This window comes from Meles meles, chromosome 7 (genome assembly GCF_922984935.1).
Source record: "Meles meles chromosome 7, mMelMel3.1 paternal haplotype, whole genome shotgun sequence".
Taxonomy (NCBI): domain Eukaryota; kingdom Metazoa; phylum Chordata; class Mammalia; order Carnivora; family Mustelidae; genus Meles; species Meles meles.
The window spans coordinates 14,004,344-14,024,303 of NC_060072.1; the positions used below are offsets into that span (position 1 = coordinate 14,004,344).

At 41.2% G+C, this 19,960-nt stretch overlaps 1 protein-coding gene across 2 annotated transcripts in view; it reads left to right on the top strand.

The window, feature by feature from the left end:
- Positions 1 to 19,960, top strand: part of SYN3 (synapsin III) — a 462,269-nt gene that overhangs the window by 25,056 nt on the left and 417,253 nt on the right. For both annotated transcript variants that reach the window (XM_046011478.1, XM_046011477.1), the window contains exon 2: positions 12,331 to 12,778. In XM_046011478.1, coding sequence (XP_045867434.1) covers positions 12,468 to 12,778 — 311 coding nt within the window. In that variant the 5' untranslated portion in view covers positions 12,331 to 12,467. The remainder of the gene's footprint in view (positions 1 to 12,330; positions 12,779 to 19,960) is intronic.

Below are 19,960 nucleotides of genomic sequence, written 5' to 3' on the forward strand. Positions count from 1 at the left end.
CCTCTCTCACCCATAAATCCTAGCTCTAAAGCCTGAGTCCTACTTGGCTGGGGACCTGCAGTGTCCCATCTGTGGGAACAAGAGTGTTGCCACTCACAGGAGATCAAGGCCTGTGTGAGTGGATTGGAACTCATCAAAGATGGCACACACTTTCATGTTGATGTGGCTGAAACAGAGCTCTGCAGATGAAAGACTCTGCAGGTCTGTCTGTACGTGGAGATGGAGCTGCTCCCTGGGCAGATGCAGGTTTGACCTTTCTTCAGGAAATTAAGTATCTCTCTTAGCTTTGCAACTCGAGTGGCACAGCCTCTGGATTCTCAGGCTCACCCTAGGCTCCCACACCACCTTTGCTCATCAGTATATTGACAAAGCCAAGCCCATGTTGTCTCCATGAATTTTTAAACTTTCTGCTCATGCAGAAGAGATTTTAGCGGCTGTTAGTTACTCAAATGCTGGTTCCTAATGGGGAAGGAAGAAGAAAATCTGTCAGCATTCACTGAACAGAAGATGGAGAGAGAATTTATGAGACTTGGTATATTTACATGAGGGAGGAGCTCCCTAAAAATTGGATCAGATATTCCTTTGCATTATTGCAGTTGTGGTTCAGCTTAGGGTTGTGTGTCATATAGCTGCTTTTCTTGTATATAATCACACTTCTAGTTTTCTCAAGCAAAAGGTGAGTGTGGTTTAATTTCATTCATGTTATTTTAAACATACTCACTCAGCAAATATTTATTGATCCTCTACTACATGCTAGGTACTTTTCTAAGTGCTTGGGATACAGCAGTGAACCAACCAGAGAATAATCTCTGTTCTTGGGGGACTTCCTATCAGATGGAACAGAGAATCAGCAATAAGCAAAATAAATAAGTATATAGGTTTTTTGTTTGTTTTTTGTTTTTACGATTTATTTATTTGAGAGTAAGTGTCTGTGGAGGGTGGGGAGGGCAGAGGGAGAGAATCTCAAGCAGACTCCCCGCCAAGTGAGGAGCCTGACACAGGGCTAGATCTCACAACCATGAGATCATGACCCGAGCTGAAATCAAGAGTGGGGTGTTTAACTGGCTGAGCCACCCAGGTGCTCCAATAAGTATATAGTTTTATGGAAGGCAGTGCATGCTGTGGAAAAAACAAGTGGAATGGGGAAGGAGAGACCCAAAGTACCGGACAGTTTAACATTGGGTGGCTAGGAGGAGGTCCTGCTGAGAAGGTGACCTTTGAGCAAAGATCTGAATGACGCAAGAGGGTGAGCCATGCAGGTTTCCATAGAAAGAGTGTTCCAGGTGGAGGAACAGCCAGGGCAAAGGCAGCTGGTGAGCAGGAAGTTCAATCGTTGGAATTCATCTTCCTTTATTTTCTAAGATATGTGCCGGGCCTCCAATGTTCCTTAGCTAATGTCCCCTTGTAGGAGTTCCAGGTAATAGCCCGTGAAACATTATGCCATTGACATTTGCAAAGAACTTGAAAGATTAAAAAGCAATTCCATGTGGGGTGATGGAACTGTTCCGCATACCTTGGTTGTGGTGGTGGTGGTTACCTAAATGCATTAAAATTCATAGAATTCTACACCAAAAAGTCTGTTTTACTTTATGTTAACTTAAAAAGTAAATATTTTGAAAAGCAACTTAATGCATTTTCTTTTGGTCTGCTCCAGGACTTGTAAAGTAGGAAGGGCAGGGATTAGCATCCTGCTTTGCAAATCAAGAACCTGCTGGGCAGAGGTTACTCAGGAGCTAGGGGCAGAGCTGGGTCTCAAAGGCAGATCCTTTCTAAAGCCATTTCTCATGTGAATACTGCTGACCACACTGTTTAGACCTTCAGGAATGGGACATGCACACTGTCTAAAAAACAGAATAATAATAGCAGCTAAAACAGATTGCTCATCATATGCTGGCACTATTCTGGATATATTCTAGATACTATTAAACTATCCCCACCTTACAGGTGAGAAAACTTGATGCACAGAGAAGTCACGAAATTTACCTGAGGCCATGTAGTTAGTAAGTAGCAGAGCTGTGATTAGAACACAGGCCATCTGGCTCCAGGGTCTGTGAGCTTAACCTTCAGGCTTACTCCCTCTGTTCTGCTGTGTCCAGTACCAGAATGCTGAGACCATAAGAGTCTTTAGCTGGGTTTGGTAGAGGCTTTGCACTTAGAAAGTCCTGGTTTTTTCCCAGAAGGGCATTTTTGTTTTGTTTATTTAGTTTAAGGTTCACAACAAATTAAGGGAAAGGTACAGAGATTTCCCATATATCCCCTACTTGCATACACATATAGCCAGCCCCGCTACCAACTTCCCCACCTGAGTGGTATATATGTTTGTTACAATTGATGAATCTAAACTGACACATCATAATCATTCAAATTCTATAGTTTACTTTATGGTTCACTCTTGGTGTTGTATATTCTATGGGTTTGGACAAATGTATACTAACATGTATTCATCAGTATAGTATCATACAGAATATTTATGCTGTTCAAAAATTCTCAGTACCCACCCCTTAGTCCCAGCAGCTCCAGCAACTACTGATCATTTTACTGTCTTCATAATTTCACCTTTTCTGGAATGTGATATAGTTGGAATTATAATTCTACTGTCTGTAGCATTTTAGACTTGCTTCTTTCACTTAGTAATGCACATGTAAGGTTTTCCATGTCTTTGCATGGCTTGATAGCTCATTTCTTTTTTCTACTGAGTAATACTCCATTGTCTGGATTACCACAGTTTGTTTATTCATTCACTACTGAAGGACATCTTGGTTGCTTCTAATTTTTGGCAAATATGAGTAAACATGCTAATGTAAACAAGATTGGCGGGTTTTTGCATGGTCATAAGTTTTCAGCTCCATTGGGTAAATACCAAAAAATGTGATTGCTGAATAGTATGGTAAGGGCATGTTTAGTTTTGCAAGAAACCACCATATTGTCCTCCAAAGTGGCTTTACCATTTTGCATTCCCATCAGCCATCTGTTGTTCCATATCCTTGCCCACATTTGGTGTTGTCAGTGTTCCATTCTAATAGGTGTGTAATAGTATCTTGTTGTTTTAATTTGCATTTTCCTGATGACATTCAGTGTGGAACATCTTTTCATATATTTATTTGCCATCTGTCTTATCTTCCTTGGTGAGATGTCTGTTAAGGTCTCTATCTCATTTTTAAATTTACCAGCATGTGAACCAAGTATATGGTAGGAATGATGGAGAGGAGTGGATGATATTAAAGATGTTGGGAGAGACAGCACAGACGGCCTGGTGACTAAGTGGCTGAAATGGTGAAGGTCAAGAAGAAGTGAAGTATGAGTCCAGTTTCTGGTCTGAGTGAATGGACAGGTAGTGGTACTTCTGGCCAGAAGTGGGGGGCCCAGGTGCATAAATTCATTTGAGAATGAGCAAGAAAGTGAATCTGGGAGTGGATTTGGAAGTGAATCTGTGAGACATCTGAGCAGAGATGTTCACTCTCCTGTCTAGGCTGATCAGTTGCTTATCTTTTTCCAAAGAAGCCAGTGTTACTATTGTGGGGCCGCTCTCATTCTTACGGAGTCTTTCCCACTTTCTTTTTTTTAAGATTTTATTTATTTATTTATTTATTTAGAGAGTGCTAGCAGGTCAGGGGCAAAGGGAGGTGGAGAGAGAGAATCTCAAGCAGACTACCTGTTGAGTGGGGAGCCCAACACAGGGCTCAGTCTCATGACCCAAGTCAAAATCAAGAGCTGGATGCTGACTGAGCCACCCTGGCTCCCCTTAGCTACCCACATGCTCCATCTTTCCCACTTTTATGAAAAATTTGTGCCCCTATGATTTACACCTATTTCTGTCTTATGGATTAACCAGCAACTCTTCAGGCTGAAGTCTTCAGCCTTTTTTTTACCTTTCCAGTAAAGTCTTCATTCCTGCCACAGCCTCCAAGAAGTAAGCTTGCAAAGTTGTATTTTATTTTATTTTATTTTATTTTTTTCTTTCTTGTGTGGCCACTCCTGCCCTCTAGTGGCCATTTGTGAGGCAGCATAGGGCTGAGTACTACCCTGGCCTCCTCCATTCTGTCCCAGAGAGAATTCCTGCCCTTTTTCCCTCCCAGAATCCCTCTCATCCCCACTTTGTTTCACTATCAGATTACATTTAGCACAGAAGAGATATCCAGTGTCCAATGGCACAAGAAGTGAGTCACCCACAGAACAGGAAAATACCTTGCAAATCACATCATCCAACTTTTGTCTTTCACACCTAAGGATCCAAATGCCTGCAACAGCCTCCTAACTGGCCTGGCTGCTTCTACCCATATCCTCTACAGTCTGTTTTCTGCTCAGTGGCCAGGCAGACTAGATTATGTCTCTTTCTTTCTTTCTTTCACACTTGAATTAAAATCAAAATAATCATCAGTATTTCATTAACATTTTGTAGTTTTCAGCATATAAGTCTGATGCATATTTTTCTAGATTGACACCTGTTTCATATTTTTTGACCAGTTGTTAATGGTATTGTATTTTTAACTTTTGTGCCCATGTGCTATTGTTAGTACATAGAAATACAGTTAATTTTTGTATGTTTATTTTGCATCCTGAAAGCTTCCTGAAATCACTTGTAAGTTCTGTGACATACATTAATTTTCGAAGGTTGAACCAGTCTTGTATTCTAGAATAAACTCTCTTGCCATGGTGTAAAAAAAAAAAAATCATCAGTATGGTCCTTCATGATCTTGTCTCTCTATTTCTCTAAACATCTTCTTATAAAAATCTCCTTTTTTCTGGTTGGGCTGGCCTTCCTTCTATTCTTCAAATGTACTTTGCTCTTTCCTACTTTAGGGCCTTTGCAAGAGAAGTATACTTCTCTTTCCCCTCATCTTCCATGTCTCAGCTTAAAGTTCACCTCAGAGAGGCCTCCTCTGGCCCACCCACATGTTAATCTTTATAAAAATCACTCTGTAATCCTCACTAGCACTTGCCCCGATCCATGAATATTTGTTCACTTGTTTATTATCTACTTTCCTCTATCACTGTAAGCTCCACTGGGACCTGCAGTAGGGAGAAGTTACAGGATGAGCCTTTGACTAACACTGGAGTTGGTAAAAGGATAATGAGGTGATTTGTCTTCCAGGTGTGGAATTCCCACCAGTGTAAAATTGACCAGAGTTCCTAATAAAGGGGTTGTTAAATAATCTCTGAAGTCCCATCAACTCCAGTATTTTATTAACTTCTATCCAGTAGTTTAAAAATGGAAAAGGTTCAGCCTGATTAGTAACTCAGTAGCTCATGTTGGACTAATCCTCTCATAGATGATAATTATAAACTTTGGGTAAAACATTAAAAGAAACTATTTGAGGTTTCTGGAGAGAAACAAAAAAGTAGGTAGAATCTAGAGGGGATTTTACCCTTGAAAGAAAAGAATCACGTCCACTAAGTGAGATCTACATTTATGTCACTTCCCTGAAAGCATTCCCAAGTCCACATGGCATGGAACAGCTAAACCAAAGCAGGAAGTGGCAGTTATATTGGTTTGACAAGTCAGCAGACAGAGTATAGGTTAAGAGAGTGACTGGAAAATGAGGAAAGCTAAAGAGATGCCCGGTTCCATCCTCAATAAGATTGACTGATGCCTCTGTTAAAACTGCATTGCAATTCAATTCATTTCTGCTTTTCATACTTGCCTACAGCTGTTAATCTTGGGAGCACTCTCCTATAAACTTCCTGCTTACAAATCACCATAGCAGAGTCATCTTACTGGCTGAGGAAACTGACCAGCAACCATCTAATTGATATTTATAAAATTACCATAAACAACTGCAGAATACCCATTCTTTTCAAGTGTAAATGGAACATTCATCAAGATAGAGACTACTGAGCCATAAATTAGTTTCAATTAATGTCAGAAATTTCAAAGGATTAAAGCCTTATAGACTATTTTCATTGCTCACAAATGAATATTAAAAGCAACAATAATAAATTGTCTGAAAGAGTAGTGGAATTTGAAAATTAAAGATGTTCATATAATACACAAGTCAAAAAAGAATAATAAATTAAGAATAATTTGAATTAAACAATAATGAAACAATGAAATGCCTAGTTCTGAGATGTAGCTAAAGCAGTGTGTAGAGGGAAATACATTGCTTTAAATGCTTATATTAGGGACATCTGGGTGGCTCATTCAGTTAAGCGGCTGCCTTTGCCTCCAGTCATGATCCCAGGGTCCTGGGATCAAGCCCCAGGTATGGCTCCTTGCTCAGCAGAGAGCCTGCTTCTCCCTTTTCCTCTGCCTACCGCTCTGCCTACTTGTGCTCTGTCAAATAAATAAAAACTTTAAAAAATGCTTATATTAGAAGGTTTAAAATTAGCGATTTACATTTCTATTTTAAGAATCTAGGGGGGCGCCTGGGTGGCTCAGTGGGTTAAAGCCTCTGCCTTTCGCTCAGGTCATGATCCCAGGGTCCTGGGATCGAGCCCCGCGTTGAGCTCTCTGCTTGGCAGGGAGCCTGCTTCCTCCTCTCTCTCTCTCTCTGCCTGCCTCTCTCCCTACTTGTGATCTCTATCTGTCAAATAAAAAAAAAAAAAAAAAAAGAATCTAGGAAAAAAATCGAATGCTTAAACCCAAAGTAAGAAGAAGAGAGGAAGTATAAAGAGAATAAAGAGCAGATACAAGTGAAATAGAAAACAAACAATGGGGAATATTGGAAAAGCTGCAAATAGGTTCTTTAAAAGATTAATAAATTTTGTAAATTCCTAGAAATGCAGATTAATCCAAAAGTGACAGAAAAACACCAGTGTCAAGAATATCAGGGAAAATCACTGACGAGCCTACATAAGGTAAAAGGATAATAAAAAAAAATTATAATAACTTTATGCCAGTAGATTTTACAACCAAGAATGGACAAAATTGCTTGAAATCGCATATTGCAAATACTGAAATAAGAAACAGAGAATATGAATAGATTTATAAAACAGATTGAGTTCATTACTAAAAACTTCCATGAAGAAAACATCAGCCCCAGATGGCCTCACTATTGAATTCTTCCAATAATTTAAGAAAAAGATAATACCAATATTACATAAACTCTTACAGAAAAAAGAAAGGGCAGGAACATTTCCCAGCATATTTTGTGAGCTCAACATTACCCTGGTACCAAAATCTAGCAAAGAAATTATCAGAAAAGATAGACCAATATTTTTCATCAACATGGATGTAAAAATCTTCCACAAAATATTATCAGATTGAATATATAAATATGTAAAACTGGCAATTTACTATAACTAAGTGGGATTTATCTCAGGAATGTAGGTTTGGTTTAACCTTGGAAAATCAATCAGTCAATTTACCACATTAAACAAATAAGTGAATTTAAAACTACAGTTCTTCTCAACTGAAAATCACTTGGCAAATTCAACATCCATTCACAATAAAAATCTCAGGTAACTAAGGCTACTAGGGGGCTGTCTCAGTCTGATAAAGTGCATATACAAAAACCTACAACTAATATCTTAGTAAGGTGAGATTGTGAACATTTTCCCCCTAAGGTTGGAAAAAGGTAGGTGTCCACTTTCATCATTTCTATCCAGTGGTGGAGGTCCTAGTCACTGTAATAAAAGAGGTAAAAAAAGGAAAGTCATTAAGTTTGGAAAAGGAGAAATAAAGATGTCTCTATTTGTAGATAACATGATTGCTTAAATAGAAAATCTTAGGAACTCTATAAACAACCACTAGAAACAATTGAATGTATCACATCAATATACTGACAATAATTGGCAAATATATGATACTAGCAGCAAACAAATGGAAAACGAAACTTAGAGAATAGAGTCTTTTAAAATACCATCCTGACCGCCCCCCCTCCATAAAAACACAAAAGAAACAATTTGGAATCAGTTTAACAAAATATGTGCAACACTTCTATACTGAAAAACACAAAACATTTCTGAGGGAAACTAAAGAATATTTAGTAAGTAGAGAGCTCTACCATGTTCATAAAACAGTAGTGTTGAGATGTTATTTCTACCCAAATTGAGCTGTGGATTCTATATAATCCTAAACCATGTCATCCAAAACCATATAATCCTAAACCAACAGACTCTTTTTTTGATTTTAAAATGCATATGAAAACAGGACCTAGAATACGCCAAACAATGTTGAGAAAGAAAATCTAAGTTGGAGGACTCATTTTTTCTGATTTTAGGCCTTTCTGTAAAGTCACAGTAATTAAGACTGTTTAAGGACAAACAGATCAATGGAGCATAATAGAGAGTCCAGAGATAGACCCATACATATACAATTCGGTTAGCAACAAGAAAGCCACCAAAGCAAGTCATTGACCATTCTCTTACACCATACACAAAGATAAACTGGAGATGGATAAAAGACCTCAATGTGAGGCAGGAATCCATCAGAATCCTAGAGGAGAACATAGGCAGTAATCTCTTTGACATAGGCCACAGCAACTTCTTTCAAGATATGTCTCCAAAGGCAAAGGCAACAAAAGCGAAAATGAACTTTTGGGACTTCATCAAGATCAAAAGCTTCTGCACAGCAAAAGAAACAGTCAACAAAACAAAGAGGCAACCCACGGAATGGGAGAAGATATTCCCAAATGACAGTGCAGACAAAGTGCTGACACCCAATCCTCAAACTCAACACACACAAAACAGATAATCATATCAAAAAATGGGCAGAAGATATGAACAGACACTTCTCCAATGAAGACATACAAATGGCTAACAGACTCATAAAAAATGTTCATCATCACTAGCCATCGGGGAGATTCAAATCAAAACCGCATTGAGATACCACCTTACACCAGTTAGAATGGCCAAAATTAACAAGACAGGAAACAACATATGTTGGAGAGGATATGGAGAAGGGGAACCCTCTTACACTGTTGGTGGAAATGCAAGTTGGTGCAGCCACTTTGGAAAACAGTGTGGAGATTCCTTAAGAAATTAAAAATAGAGCTTCCCTATGACCCTGCAATTGCACTCCTGGGTATTTACCCCCAAAGATACAGATGTGTGAAGAGAAGGGCCATCTGTACCCCAATGTTCATAGCAGCAATGGCCACGGTCACCAAACTGTGGAAAGAACCAAGATGCCCTTCAGTGGACGAATGGATAAAGAAGATGTGGTCTATATATATACTATGGAGTATTATGTCTCCATCAGAAAGGATGAATACCCAACTTTTGTATCAACATGGACAGGACTGGAAGAGATTATGCCGAGTGAAATAGAGTCAATTATCATATGGTTTCGCTTACTTGTGGAGCATAAGGAATAACACAGAGGACATGGGGAGATGGAGAGGAGAAGTGAGTTGGGGTAAATTGGAGGGGAGACAAACCATGAGAGACTGTGGACTCTGAGGAATTAACTGAGGGTTTTGGGGGGGTGGGAGGTTGGGTGAGCCTGGTGGTGGGTATTGTGGAGGGCACATATTGCATGGAGCACTGGGTGTGGTGCATAAACAATGAATTCTGGAACACTGAAAAGCAATTTAAAAAATAAATAAAAATTTAAAAAACAAAGCAATTCATTGAGAAAAAATATTTTCATAAATGATGCTGGAAAACTAGATAAATGAACCCCACCTCACACCACTCAAAAAATTAAGTTTGGATGGATTATAGACCTAAATAGAAAAGCTAAAACTATTCAATTTCTGTAAGAGTTTAGAAGACAATATCATCATGATCTTGGAGTTGCCAAAGATTTTTAAAATTGGATACAGAAAGATCTAATAAGAAGAATCTGGTAACTTGAACTTCATAAAATTTTAAACTTTCGTTTATCAAAACATCTACAGATTTATGTAACAGATTTCATATATGTACATTTAAATATGTATACTTATGTATGTATATATACATTTTGTATGTACATATAAAATATTCCTAATAGCCAAAATACAGAAATGTAGTCTGATAATATAAATTTTTTTCTTGTAGGAATATTTTTATTTCAAGGAAACAACTTTTCGTAAGAGTTATTTTATTCTATCAAACTTCTGTTCACGAAGGACATGAAATGGCAAACCAAAGACAGAGAAAATGTTCACAATATGCATATCTGATAAAGGACTTATATCCAGAACATATAAAGAACTCCTAGTCAAATAATACAAATCAATAATAAAAATATTAACAACCCACATTTTAAAAATGGGCCAAAGTCTTGAACAGATACTTCACCAAAGAAGATATATTAATGGCTAGTAAACCCATGGAAATTGCTCAACCTCCTTAAATATCAGAGAAAATTCATTAAAAATACAATTAGACACTATTTTACACCCACTGGAATGGCTAAGATTAAAGACTGACAACAACCAAATGTTGTGAAGGATGTAAAGCAACTGGAACCCTTCCTTAGGAGAAATGTGCAAGCTAGCACAACGACTATGGGAAACTTTCTGATGGTTTCTTATAAAGGTAAACATACTTCTACCCTATGATCCAATAAATTTTCTTCTAGATATTTTCCTGAAGAAAAGTCTCCCCTTCACTCTCTTTTTTCCCCAGTCTTTCTTTTTCCACAAAAATGCTTAAATAAAAGATTCTTATAACAATCCTAGTCATAATACCCCCCAGCTGTAAGCATTTCAAATGCCCATCAACAGGAGAAGATACAAAATTTTGTGGTTTGAATCATCTGGTGGAGGGCTACTCGGAGATTGAAAAACACAATGACTATTGATACATGTAGCCTAGATCAGTCTCAAAACCACTCTGTTGAGGGCAGGAAGCCCTTCAAAAAGATTAATACATATGATTACATTGATAGGAAGTTTAAGAAGAGGTAAAATTAACATACAGTGACAGAGATCAGAAGAGTTTTGTCTATGAGGATGTGTAGGCTGACCAGAAAGGGGCACAAGAGGACTTCCTGAGGCGGCATAAATATAATAAATCTTTCATCAGTGTATTCATATATCAAAACTCAAAGAATTGTACACTTGAAAACTGTGCATCTCAGTGGAAGTAAATTTTACTTCAATAAAAATATAAAATAATCGGGCGCCTGGGTGGCTCAGTGGGTTAAAGCCTCTGCCTTCAGCTCAGGTCATGATCCCGGAGTCCTGGGATGGAGCCCCGCATCGGGCTCTCTGCTCTGCGGGGAGCCTGCTTCTTCCTCTCTCTCTGCCTGCCTCTCTGCCTACTTGTGATCTCTGTCTGTCAAATAAATAAATAAAAATCTTTAATAAAAAAAAAAATATATAAAATAATCACAAAAACTATGAGGGTTTTTGCATCATTTAAATAATTAATTGCATAATTAGATAATCATATCATTTAAATAATCATTTTTCTCAATGGGATATCTAGATCTCAAATGAATAATCTGGTGGGGTTTTTTTTAACTTTTTTTCTTCTGTTCAGAAAAGCAGTACATATATATTAGTCAGTCTGGGTTGCCATCACAAAATACCACAGACTGTGTGGCTTAAACAACAGAAATTTATTTTCTCACAGTTCTGGAGGCTGGATGTCTGAGATCAGGGTCCCACCGTGATTGGTTTCTGATGAGGGCCTCTTCCTTGCCTGCAGACGGCTTCCTTCTCCCTGTGTCCTCATTGGGTAGAAGGAGAGCAAGCTAGTGTCTCATTTTATAAAGCCATGAATCCCATCCTGAGGGCCTCACCCTCATGACCTCATGTAACTTCCATTACCTCCTGAAGGCACCATCTCTAGTTACCAATGCATTAAGAGTTAGAGCTTCAACACATGGATTTGGGGGACACAGTTCAGTCCGCAGCAATATATATTCTAGAAAATCTGGAAAATATAGGTAAGTGGAAAGAAAATGAAAAAGAAACCACATAATTGCATTACCCAAATATAATTATGGTTAACATTCCAGTGTATTTGCTTTCCAAAGTTATATTATCTCGTCCTTTATGTGGTTGTAGTCATTCTGTCCCAATAAACTTGTAGCATGACCTTCTTAATTACAAATGAATTATTTTCTATGGTACTAAAATCTCTTTATATGTACCCTCTTTTAATAGCCACAAAGGTTTTCAACTGAGTGACTGTGCTGTACTTTATTTATTCATTATTTTGTGACTAAGGTTGGAATTCTTTCCAGTATCTTGCTAGTGTAAATAATGCCATGGAAAATACATCTGTGCAGGAGGCTTTTCCAGTAACTGAGATTCATTTCTTGGGATAGAATTCCAGAAAATGAAAATTATAGGTTAAAAGGTTGTGCTCTAATTACATGTTGCCAAAGTCCTTTCCAAAAGGATGTCCCACTTTATATTGCCCCCAACAGTGGGGCAGGAAGGTGCCATATCTATTTGCTCTTAAGGGGTGGAGGTCATTTCCACTAATGTGTGTGTTGGCTTGTTTCCACAGGTTAGCAAAGACAGCTGAAGCCGACTTGTGCAGGATTCCCCTGGCTCTTCTGTGACCTCCTCTCCCTGGTAGCCTGTGTTCTGAACCTCACCTAAACAAGTCTGAGTAGGAACAAGCCATCTCTTCCATCCATAGCCATGAATTTCCTCCGGCGGCGCCTCTCCGACAGCAGCTTTGTGGCCAACCTGCCCAATGGCTACATGACAGACCTGCAGCGCCCAGACAGCTCCACCAGCTCCCCTGCCTCCCCAGCCATGGAGAGGAGGCACCCCCAGCCCCTGGCAGCCTCCTTCTCCTCTCCAGGATCCAGCCTCTTTAGTTCCTTCTCCAGTGCCATGAAGCAGACCTCACAAGCCCCCTCAGGGCTGATGGAGCCTCCAGGTCCCTCTGCTCCCGTTGTTCAAAGGCCCAGGATCCTATTGGTGATCGATGATGCCCACACAGATTGGTAAGCCAGAATCTGTAGGTGCTTCTAACTACGGGCAAGAGAGGAAATGGGGCTTCTCTCAGTCCTGGGGTGGTGGGGGGCGGGGGTTGCTGAGAGGCTTTGTGATATCAGAGACTAGCCTGAGGGAAAAAAACTGTTTATCATGTGGTCGCTCCATGCCAGGCACCATGGCATCTGCTTTTTGCTTTACATTTATAGGTCCCAATCCCTTACCTGTAAATCTAAAACCAAAAAGCTCTGAAAACTGAAAAAATATTTTATAATCCATTTGGCAACAAAGCTTGGTCTGAGGGAAAGTGAGATTATAATAGTCTTCATTATACCACTCACTGTGCTTGACCATATGATCTACTGCAAGCTTAGTTTACATCTTAATACGTTTGCTGTGGGGGTGCTGTCTAGAGCTCATAGGGAGTATTACATAATATATGGTATGTGTGCCATATTACCTTCCTAAAAATGGAAAACTTTAAAAATCTAGAATAACTCTGGCAAGTTGCTTACTATCTTTCAGCCTCAGCCATCCTCTGTCTATTCAGTTAGGTTGTTATGAGGGTAAAAGAAACGAACACAAGGCCCATGGTCCTTATCTAACACCCTAGGGACCAGAGTCCCTGGGTTTGTATCCCAGGTCTTCCATGTACTGGCAGTCTGGCTCCAGAACCTCTTCTTTTAACACCAAGCATGCGCAGAGATGATGTTGGGCATGCCAACAGATGGTAAGCTCTCCAGAGGCAGAGACTAGGCACATGTGTCAAGGTCATTGCAGCAGTTGTTCCACAAGCAGTTACTAGCACCAGTCAAGTGTAAGTCACAGTCTTAGGTGCTGAGGTGAGTGGTGAACAGACCCTGTTCACATGGATCTGGACAGTTGGAGAATAGGGCTCTATACCAAATTTTTGGTAGAGGTGAGTGATCAATATTATCAGTCCTAATTTGAGATATAGAATTTGCAGTCCAGGAAATAAGTCCAAATATGGAGACATGGAGGCACTCCATCCAGGGCATTTCTGACAGACCCATACAAGGTCGTGGGGCTGGAGAGCAAGGTTGCCTGCATGTGTCTGCAAAGACTGCCACATCGTAGGCTCTCAGTAAATATATCTTAGGTGAATAAATTAATGCATACTGTTCACTGAGCATGCCAGAGGCTCTGCTGTTCTCACGTGCATGTGTGTACTCACATTCATTCCTTCAGAAGTTAACTCAGGCTGGGAACGATTGAGCCTGTGCTTTGGAGTGGGATATTTATAGTGTGTAATACATATTCAGTCAATATGGGAGCATGTTCAGCAGGTGTAGATAGCAGTCTTTACTTCCTTGCTAAGAAATCAGTTCATCTTAAGCAAGATGGTTATGTGCACAGCCTTTGTTCTGATCTAGTGTGCATTATCTTCGGTGTTGCTGCTTGCTTGAAGCTTGTCATCATGAAGCCTTGTTTATCTGTTCGTGCGCTTATGTAAAAGCATCATCTTTATGTTCTGAGCGGTTGATTTCTGCAGAGATATTTCTTCCAGGCACTCTTGCCTGTACAATCCTGCTGCCTGTCCGCCCAGTAATCAAAATGCCTGCATGGCCTTTGCAGTCCTCTTGTTTCTTTTTAACCCAGTGCTTGACCTTGATTTGGAGCATTCTCTGCCGTGTTATCTCTAGCTCAGTCAGGGTTTGCCATGATATGGCAGTGGTCAGGGGTTATTTTAAAAACCTCTTTGTCAGGGAACTTACTCTCTGTATGGAGGTTGAGCTGATAAATGACAGCACAGTACAATGGTGAGGAACACAGACTTCAGAGTTAAGCCGTCTGGATTCAGATCCCATCTCTACCCCATAGTAGCTGAATGACCTTTGCAAGTTACGGCACAGTATCTATCTTATAGAGTTAATGTATGTAATTGGGTTAAAATCTGAGTTACTGTAAAAGTGCTTAGGATGTGTCTTATAGACAGTAGTTGCTACTTAGGTGTATGTCACTGTTGGAGACTATTTGTGACCTTCTATGCAACATTAGTCATCCTGATGGCAGCCCCTTATAGGCATGTTTATTTAATCTCTTCATCCCCAATAATGGGCAGAGTGGATTAGGATTGATCTCAGTGTGCAGAATTTTCTATTAATCACTCATGCCTGTTAGCTCCTGAATGATAAAGTTGCGTCTTATGAATCTCTGTCCTCCTGGTGTCCATGGGGTAAGTAGTGTAGTGTAGGGGCACAGTGAATGAGGTTGAAATCCAATGAATGGCCTCACCCAAGTAACATTTATTTATTATTATTTTAAGTTTTTATTTAAATTCCAGTTAGTTAACATAGTGTTACATTAGTTTCAGGTGTACAATATAGTGACTCAACACCTCATACATCATTCTGTGCTCATCATGACAAGTACACTCCTTAAACTCCATCACCTGTTTCTCCTATCCAAGTAACATTTACATTTTACTTTAGTCTTCCATCTCTCTAATCCACAGGTATGACTAATGGGTGAATTTTAAACTGTGCATACTGAAGGGGGACACAATTTTGGCTTAGAGGAATATTTCCCAGTCTCTTTTAATCACGCCTGTTATACTCACACCTTAATTAGGCCTCAAAAGCAGCAATCTTCTTCTTGCCCCTCAATAGGTAATAAAGAGGAGAAGGGGCAAACTGACACTCATTAATTTACCTGGAACCTGGTTCTGCATCCATTGGACAATTGTGATAGAGACTTCCTGCCTGCAGACACACCAGCTTTTCCTGCAGAACTCCATCTTAGATTCTTCTCCAACTTCCTATCCTCTCTGAATCTTAATACATTTCCAGCTTTCTCCAGATCCATGCAGGCTGCCTAGGAATCCCAGTCCTCTTCTGCAGAGTTCCTGAGGATTGCCGTCCCCGGCCACCAGGAGTGGCCAGCAGATGGCGAGCCAGCCCCACTGTCCTGGGGTGGCTTTGGCAGAGCCTGAGCTGCCTGAGTCAGCCCCCGCCCAACCCCTCCTCCATTGTGCAAACTGTCTCCTGAGGGGAAGAAGTTGTTAAAGGGGAGATGCCAGTTCACAGGCCCCTTTCCCCTCCCCCTTTGAGATGATAATGAAGGGGGAAATAGCCACTGTCTAGACTGAGAGTGAACCCACCAGGAACAATGCTGCTCCCTTTTCTCCCTTCTCAGCCCCAGATCCTCTGTCTTCCCATTCTGGGTCCTGGGCTTTCCTGCAGAATCAGGTTTCCTTATAGCTAGAGAGTTTGCAAGAAACTCCCTCTCTCCCCCTCCTGGTCGAGGCCAGCTTGATACTCGACCAGCCTGGGCGCCCCCAAGGACTATCTGATACCTGCCCAGTGGCGTGGGGGGAAGGATCTTTCATCCTTGGAGGAAAAACAGAGGGATACTTTGCTGAGAAACACAACTCATGGCTGAGCTTTGTAGGATCCCACCACCTTTTGGAGTTGGCCCTGGAAGAGCCCAGCTAGGACAGTGGTGTTTGGGGAACTTTGGGCCAGCTCAGTAGTAGGTCTGAACTCAAGTTGTCCTCTGGGATGAGGGGAGATCAGTCAATCTTGAGAACCATGACGGAAAGGAGAAATAGAATAAATGGATGTTAATCTCAGTATTCTTTAGCCCTACTGCCTGTCCACTCATTCTCTTGCCTAGAATTTTCAGCAGCCTCAATGGTCCTCGGCCTCCAGTCTTGACTTCCTGGTTAACTTCTGTTATTTCCGTTAAGGTATTTGGTGGTAACCAAAGGGTAATTTTTTTTGAAACACAGGCTTGATCAGTTTGCTCCCACCATGCATCCCCTATTATAATCCTGTGTTGCTGCATCATTGCCCTCAAATTTAAATCAAGTCATCAGCTTGCTTGCCTCCCTCTAATTCTGTCTCTAGCTCCACTTCCTGCTGTACTCTTTATTCTACAGAAATAACAAACAGCCTGTAGTTCTCAAACACATTTGCCTTAGCACCTTCTGTTCCCTGCTACCTGGAATACCTTTCCCTATCTTGTTCACTTGTCCAATTTCCATTCATCCTTAAAAGCCTGCTCAGGTGTCTTCTCTTTTGTGAAGTCTTCCCTGACACACTGCACCCTGCCAACAGTGCTGACAGCCACCTCCTTTATTTAGAGCATTTTGTATTGTGCTACAGTCATTTCACACTGTGTTATCATTGGCTGTTAGGTGGCTGTCTTTTCTGCCAAAACAAGGCCTGTGTCTTGTTCTTCCTTATATTCCTGGTGCTCAACACACAGTCGGTGTTCAATTAGCATTGTCATTGCCCCCCTCCAGTCCAATGAGGATAACTTTTAATGGGCATAATGAGGCCTGAAACTCACCTTACCTTGAAAGTCAGCAATATAATACATAGAATTGAGGGGTTTCAGTTTTTACTCACCTATGTATAAAATCTTGGCTCTTTATTTTCCAGTATAGGAGTAACTGTAAGACTGCTATTTGAGATTGTTAAAAGAAAGTTGGCACAAAGCTTTTTTATTGCCCACTGAATATACCAGAACCCCAGGTTTGATTTTGAAATCAAAACATTGAATGCGACAAAAAAAAAAAAAAGATTGCTCATATTCAGGCTTGGGTTAGATGTACCTCCCTGCTCATGGTTTTGCCTATAAGCTCTCCAGAGCCTGGAGGAAGTTGAGTAACAGGTTGTTGAGGTGAGGGGATAGAAGTAGCTAAGCCTTTGCCCCCAACCCCTCCCTCCAGTAGCTTGTGGAACTCTGGCTCTCCTCTCCTCTTACCTCACCCATGGCCTTGTTCCCAGAATGTCTGCTATTCCATTTCAACAATGATCTATTGTTACCTTCCCTTCAATTCTCCACCCTTCCCTATGTTTCTTTTTTCTTTTATTTGTTGGGGAGGAAATGAAGAAAGTATTCTTGGTTTGAAACACCCCTCTTCTACTGTCCTTCCAGCCTAGAGTGTATCAGGCTACACTGTCCTCCTAAATAATGATCGGTGATACCCACTAAGGTACCTTGTGCATTTTTAGATTCACCAAGAGATGCTGTATGATAATTTGTGTCCCCACCACCACCCTACCCCACCCACTCCCAGATGGTATATTTGCATCTCAGTGCCTACAATAGGGCAGGCAGTTAATTAGGAAATGTCTGATGACTGAATGAGTGACTTTGGAAGTGATAAGTTATTTGGTAATGACAGGTGGAGATGGTGACAGTGAAACTAAAGAGTGACTTTGGTGACATTCTGAAATCTCCTTTTTCCCCTCTCATCTCATACTCAATCCTACAGAAAGTCATGGTAGTCACATGAGAGCATTTACACCACAGAAACTGGCAGATGCTACAAAACAAGGCTTTCAGTTCTCTTCACAGAGCTGGTTACTAATCATTTGCCAAGAGAGCTCTTGTCATAGTCACTTCCTGAGTTGCCCAGGGGGTATTATACAGGTGAGGAAGCCAAACACAGTGACCATGCACCTGCTCAAGAAAGACCAGGTGGGGGTGGCTAGGCTGGGACTTGAACAGGTCTAACTTCTTAAAAGGCATTTCTAATGGTGCCACAGTTCCTGCTGACCCCTGCACAGGACTTCAGTGTTTGGCAGAGGTAGATGCTGAAAATTCTTGGTCAAAAAATGAACAGACACACAAATGAACAAACTATGAGCTCTTTGGGGATGGGGTCATGTCTTCATCATTGTCATGTGGCAAACATTTGTGTACTTTCCACCTCCAGACATTGTGCTAAATAGTGTTCATAGTTTTCTAATTCTATCCTCCCAACAACTGTATGGAATACTTTTACTATTCTCATTTTATAAATAAGGAAAACTGAGGCTCTGAGCCCCAAATCAAAATGGATGTCAGTGGCATCTGGGATTCATCTCAGACCATTCTGGACACCCCTGTTCCTGGTCTTTTTTCCCACTCCTACTGGAGCTGTGTGTGAGGGCACTGGCCTGCAGAGCCTGCTTGGGAGGCTCACACATGTACACACACCCACATACGCCCAGTGTCTGGGAGCAGTGGGAGGAGACAGAGTGGCAGGACTCCATGTAACAGCACTGCAGCCAAGCACAGGATCCCGGTTACCTCACCCTGGGAGGAAAGTGCCCCACCTCAAGCCAGGCAGCTCCACCCTGCTGGAGTCTTGTGGGCAGCTGGAACGATAAGGTGCCAGGAGGAAAAGAGGTTCCTGTAGCCATCCAGACACTTGTGATCTCAGGTTTGGGAACTGGATCCTTCGTAGAAATTGCCTTTGGGCTATTTTCCTCTTTTAAAGGCTCCAGCAGGATCTTTTCTGCTCTTTCTCCTGGTGTTTTGATATTAAATATTTGATTTCCTAACACATGTCAGACATGTTTCCCAAGAGTGTTAAAATGGGAAGGGAGATAAAATGCAGAAAACTCAGGGGTGGCAGGTGGCAGGTCGGAACTGAAATCCCAACTCTGCCAGTCACCAGCTCTGTGGTCTTGGCCAAGCCGCTTTACATTTCTGAGCCTTAGTTTCCTTATCTGTAAAGTGGGGACCATAATGCCACCACTGTCACCATACCACTGAGCTTGCAGGAATGTTAAAGGCTCCAGTAAAAGCCTGTTGTTCCTCTCCCTCCCAGCTGTTGTCCTATGTGTCCGGTTTGTTTGCCTGTGCTATGGTCCTGTGCCAGAGCATAATCTCCAGGAGGGTAAGGCTTAAACAAGCCTCCCTTGTTTGAATACCATATTGTCTGAGGCTAGCACAGTACCTGGCACAAGGTAGGATAGGCTACACAGACGCTTTCATCAACAAACAAATAGATGCTCTTGCCAGAGGCTGATACTACTGTTATGGGAGAGTTCAGGATCAAGGATGCCCTAGGGAGAGTCTTTCTCAGAACACACTCAGCTACCCTGGAATTCAGGAGTACCTGATGTCCAGGCTTTGCCCAAGGCTCCCCCTCGTCCAGCTGGTAGCTCAAAGGCTCCAGGCTCTACTTGGGCTGAACTGCTTCAGGCTGCTTTGACTGAAGACATGAGGACTGCGGGGCATCTTGGCAGGCTCCTCGAAGCCTTGCAGTGGGCCTAATTGGCCCCATGGGGACCAGGACATTCTGCTTCCCACTGTGCCACCTACAGGGGGGTGTTTGAACTCAGAGCTGGCATCACCAGCAGAGGCTTTGGGGTAGGGTTGCTATTTTCAGCAAATAAAAATACAGGACCCTCAGTTAATACTTAGATAAATAATGAATCTGTTTATCTCCT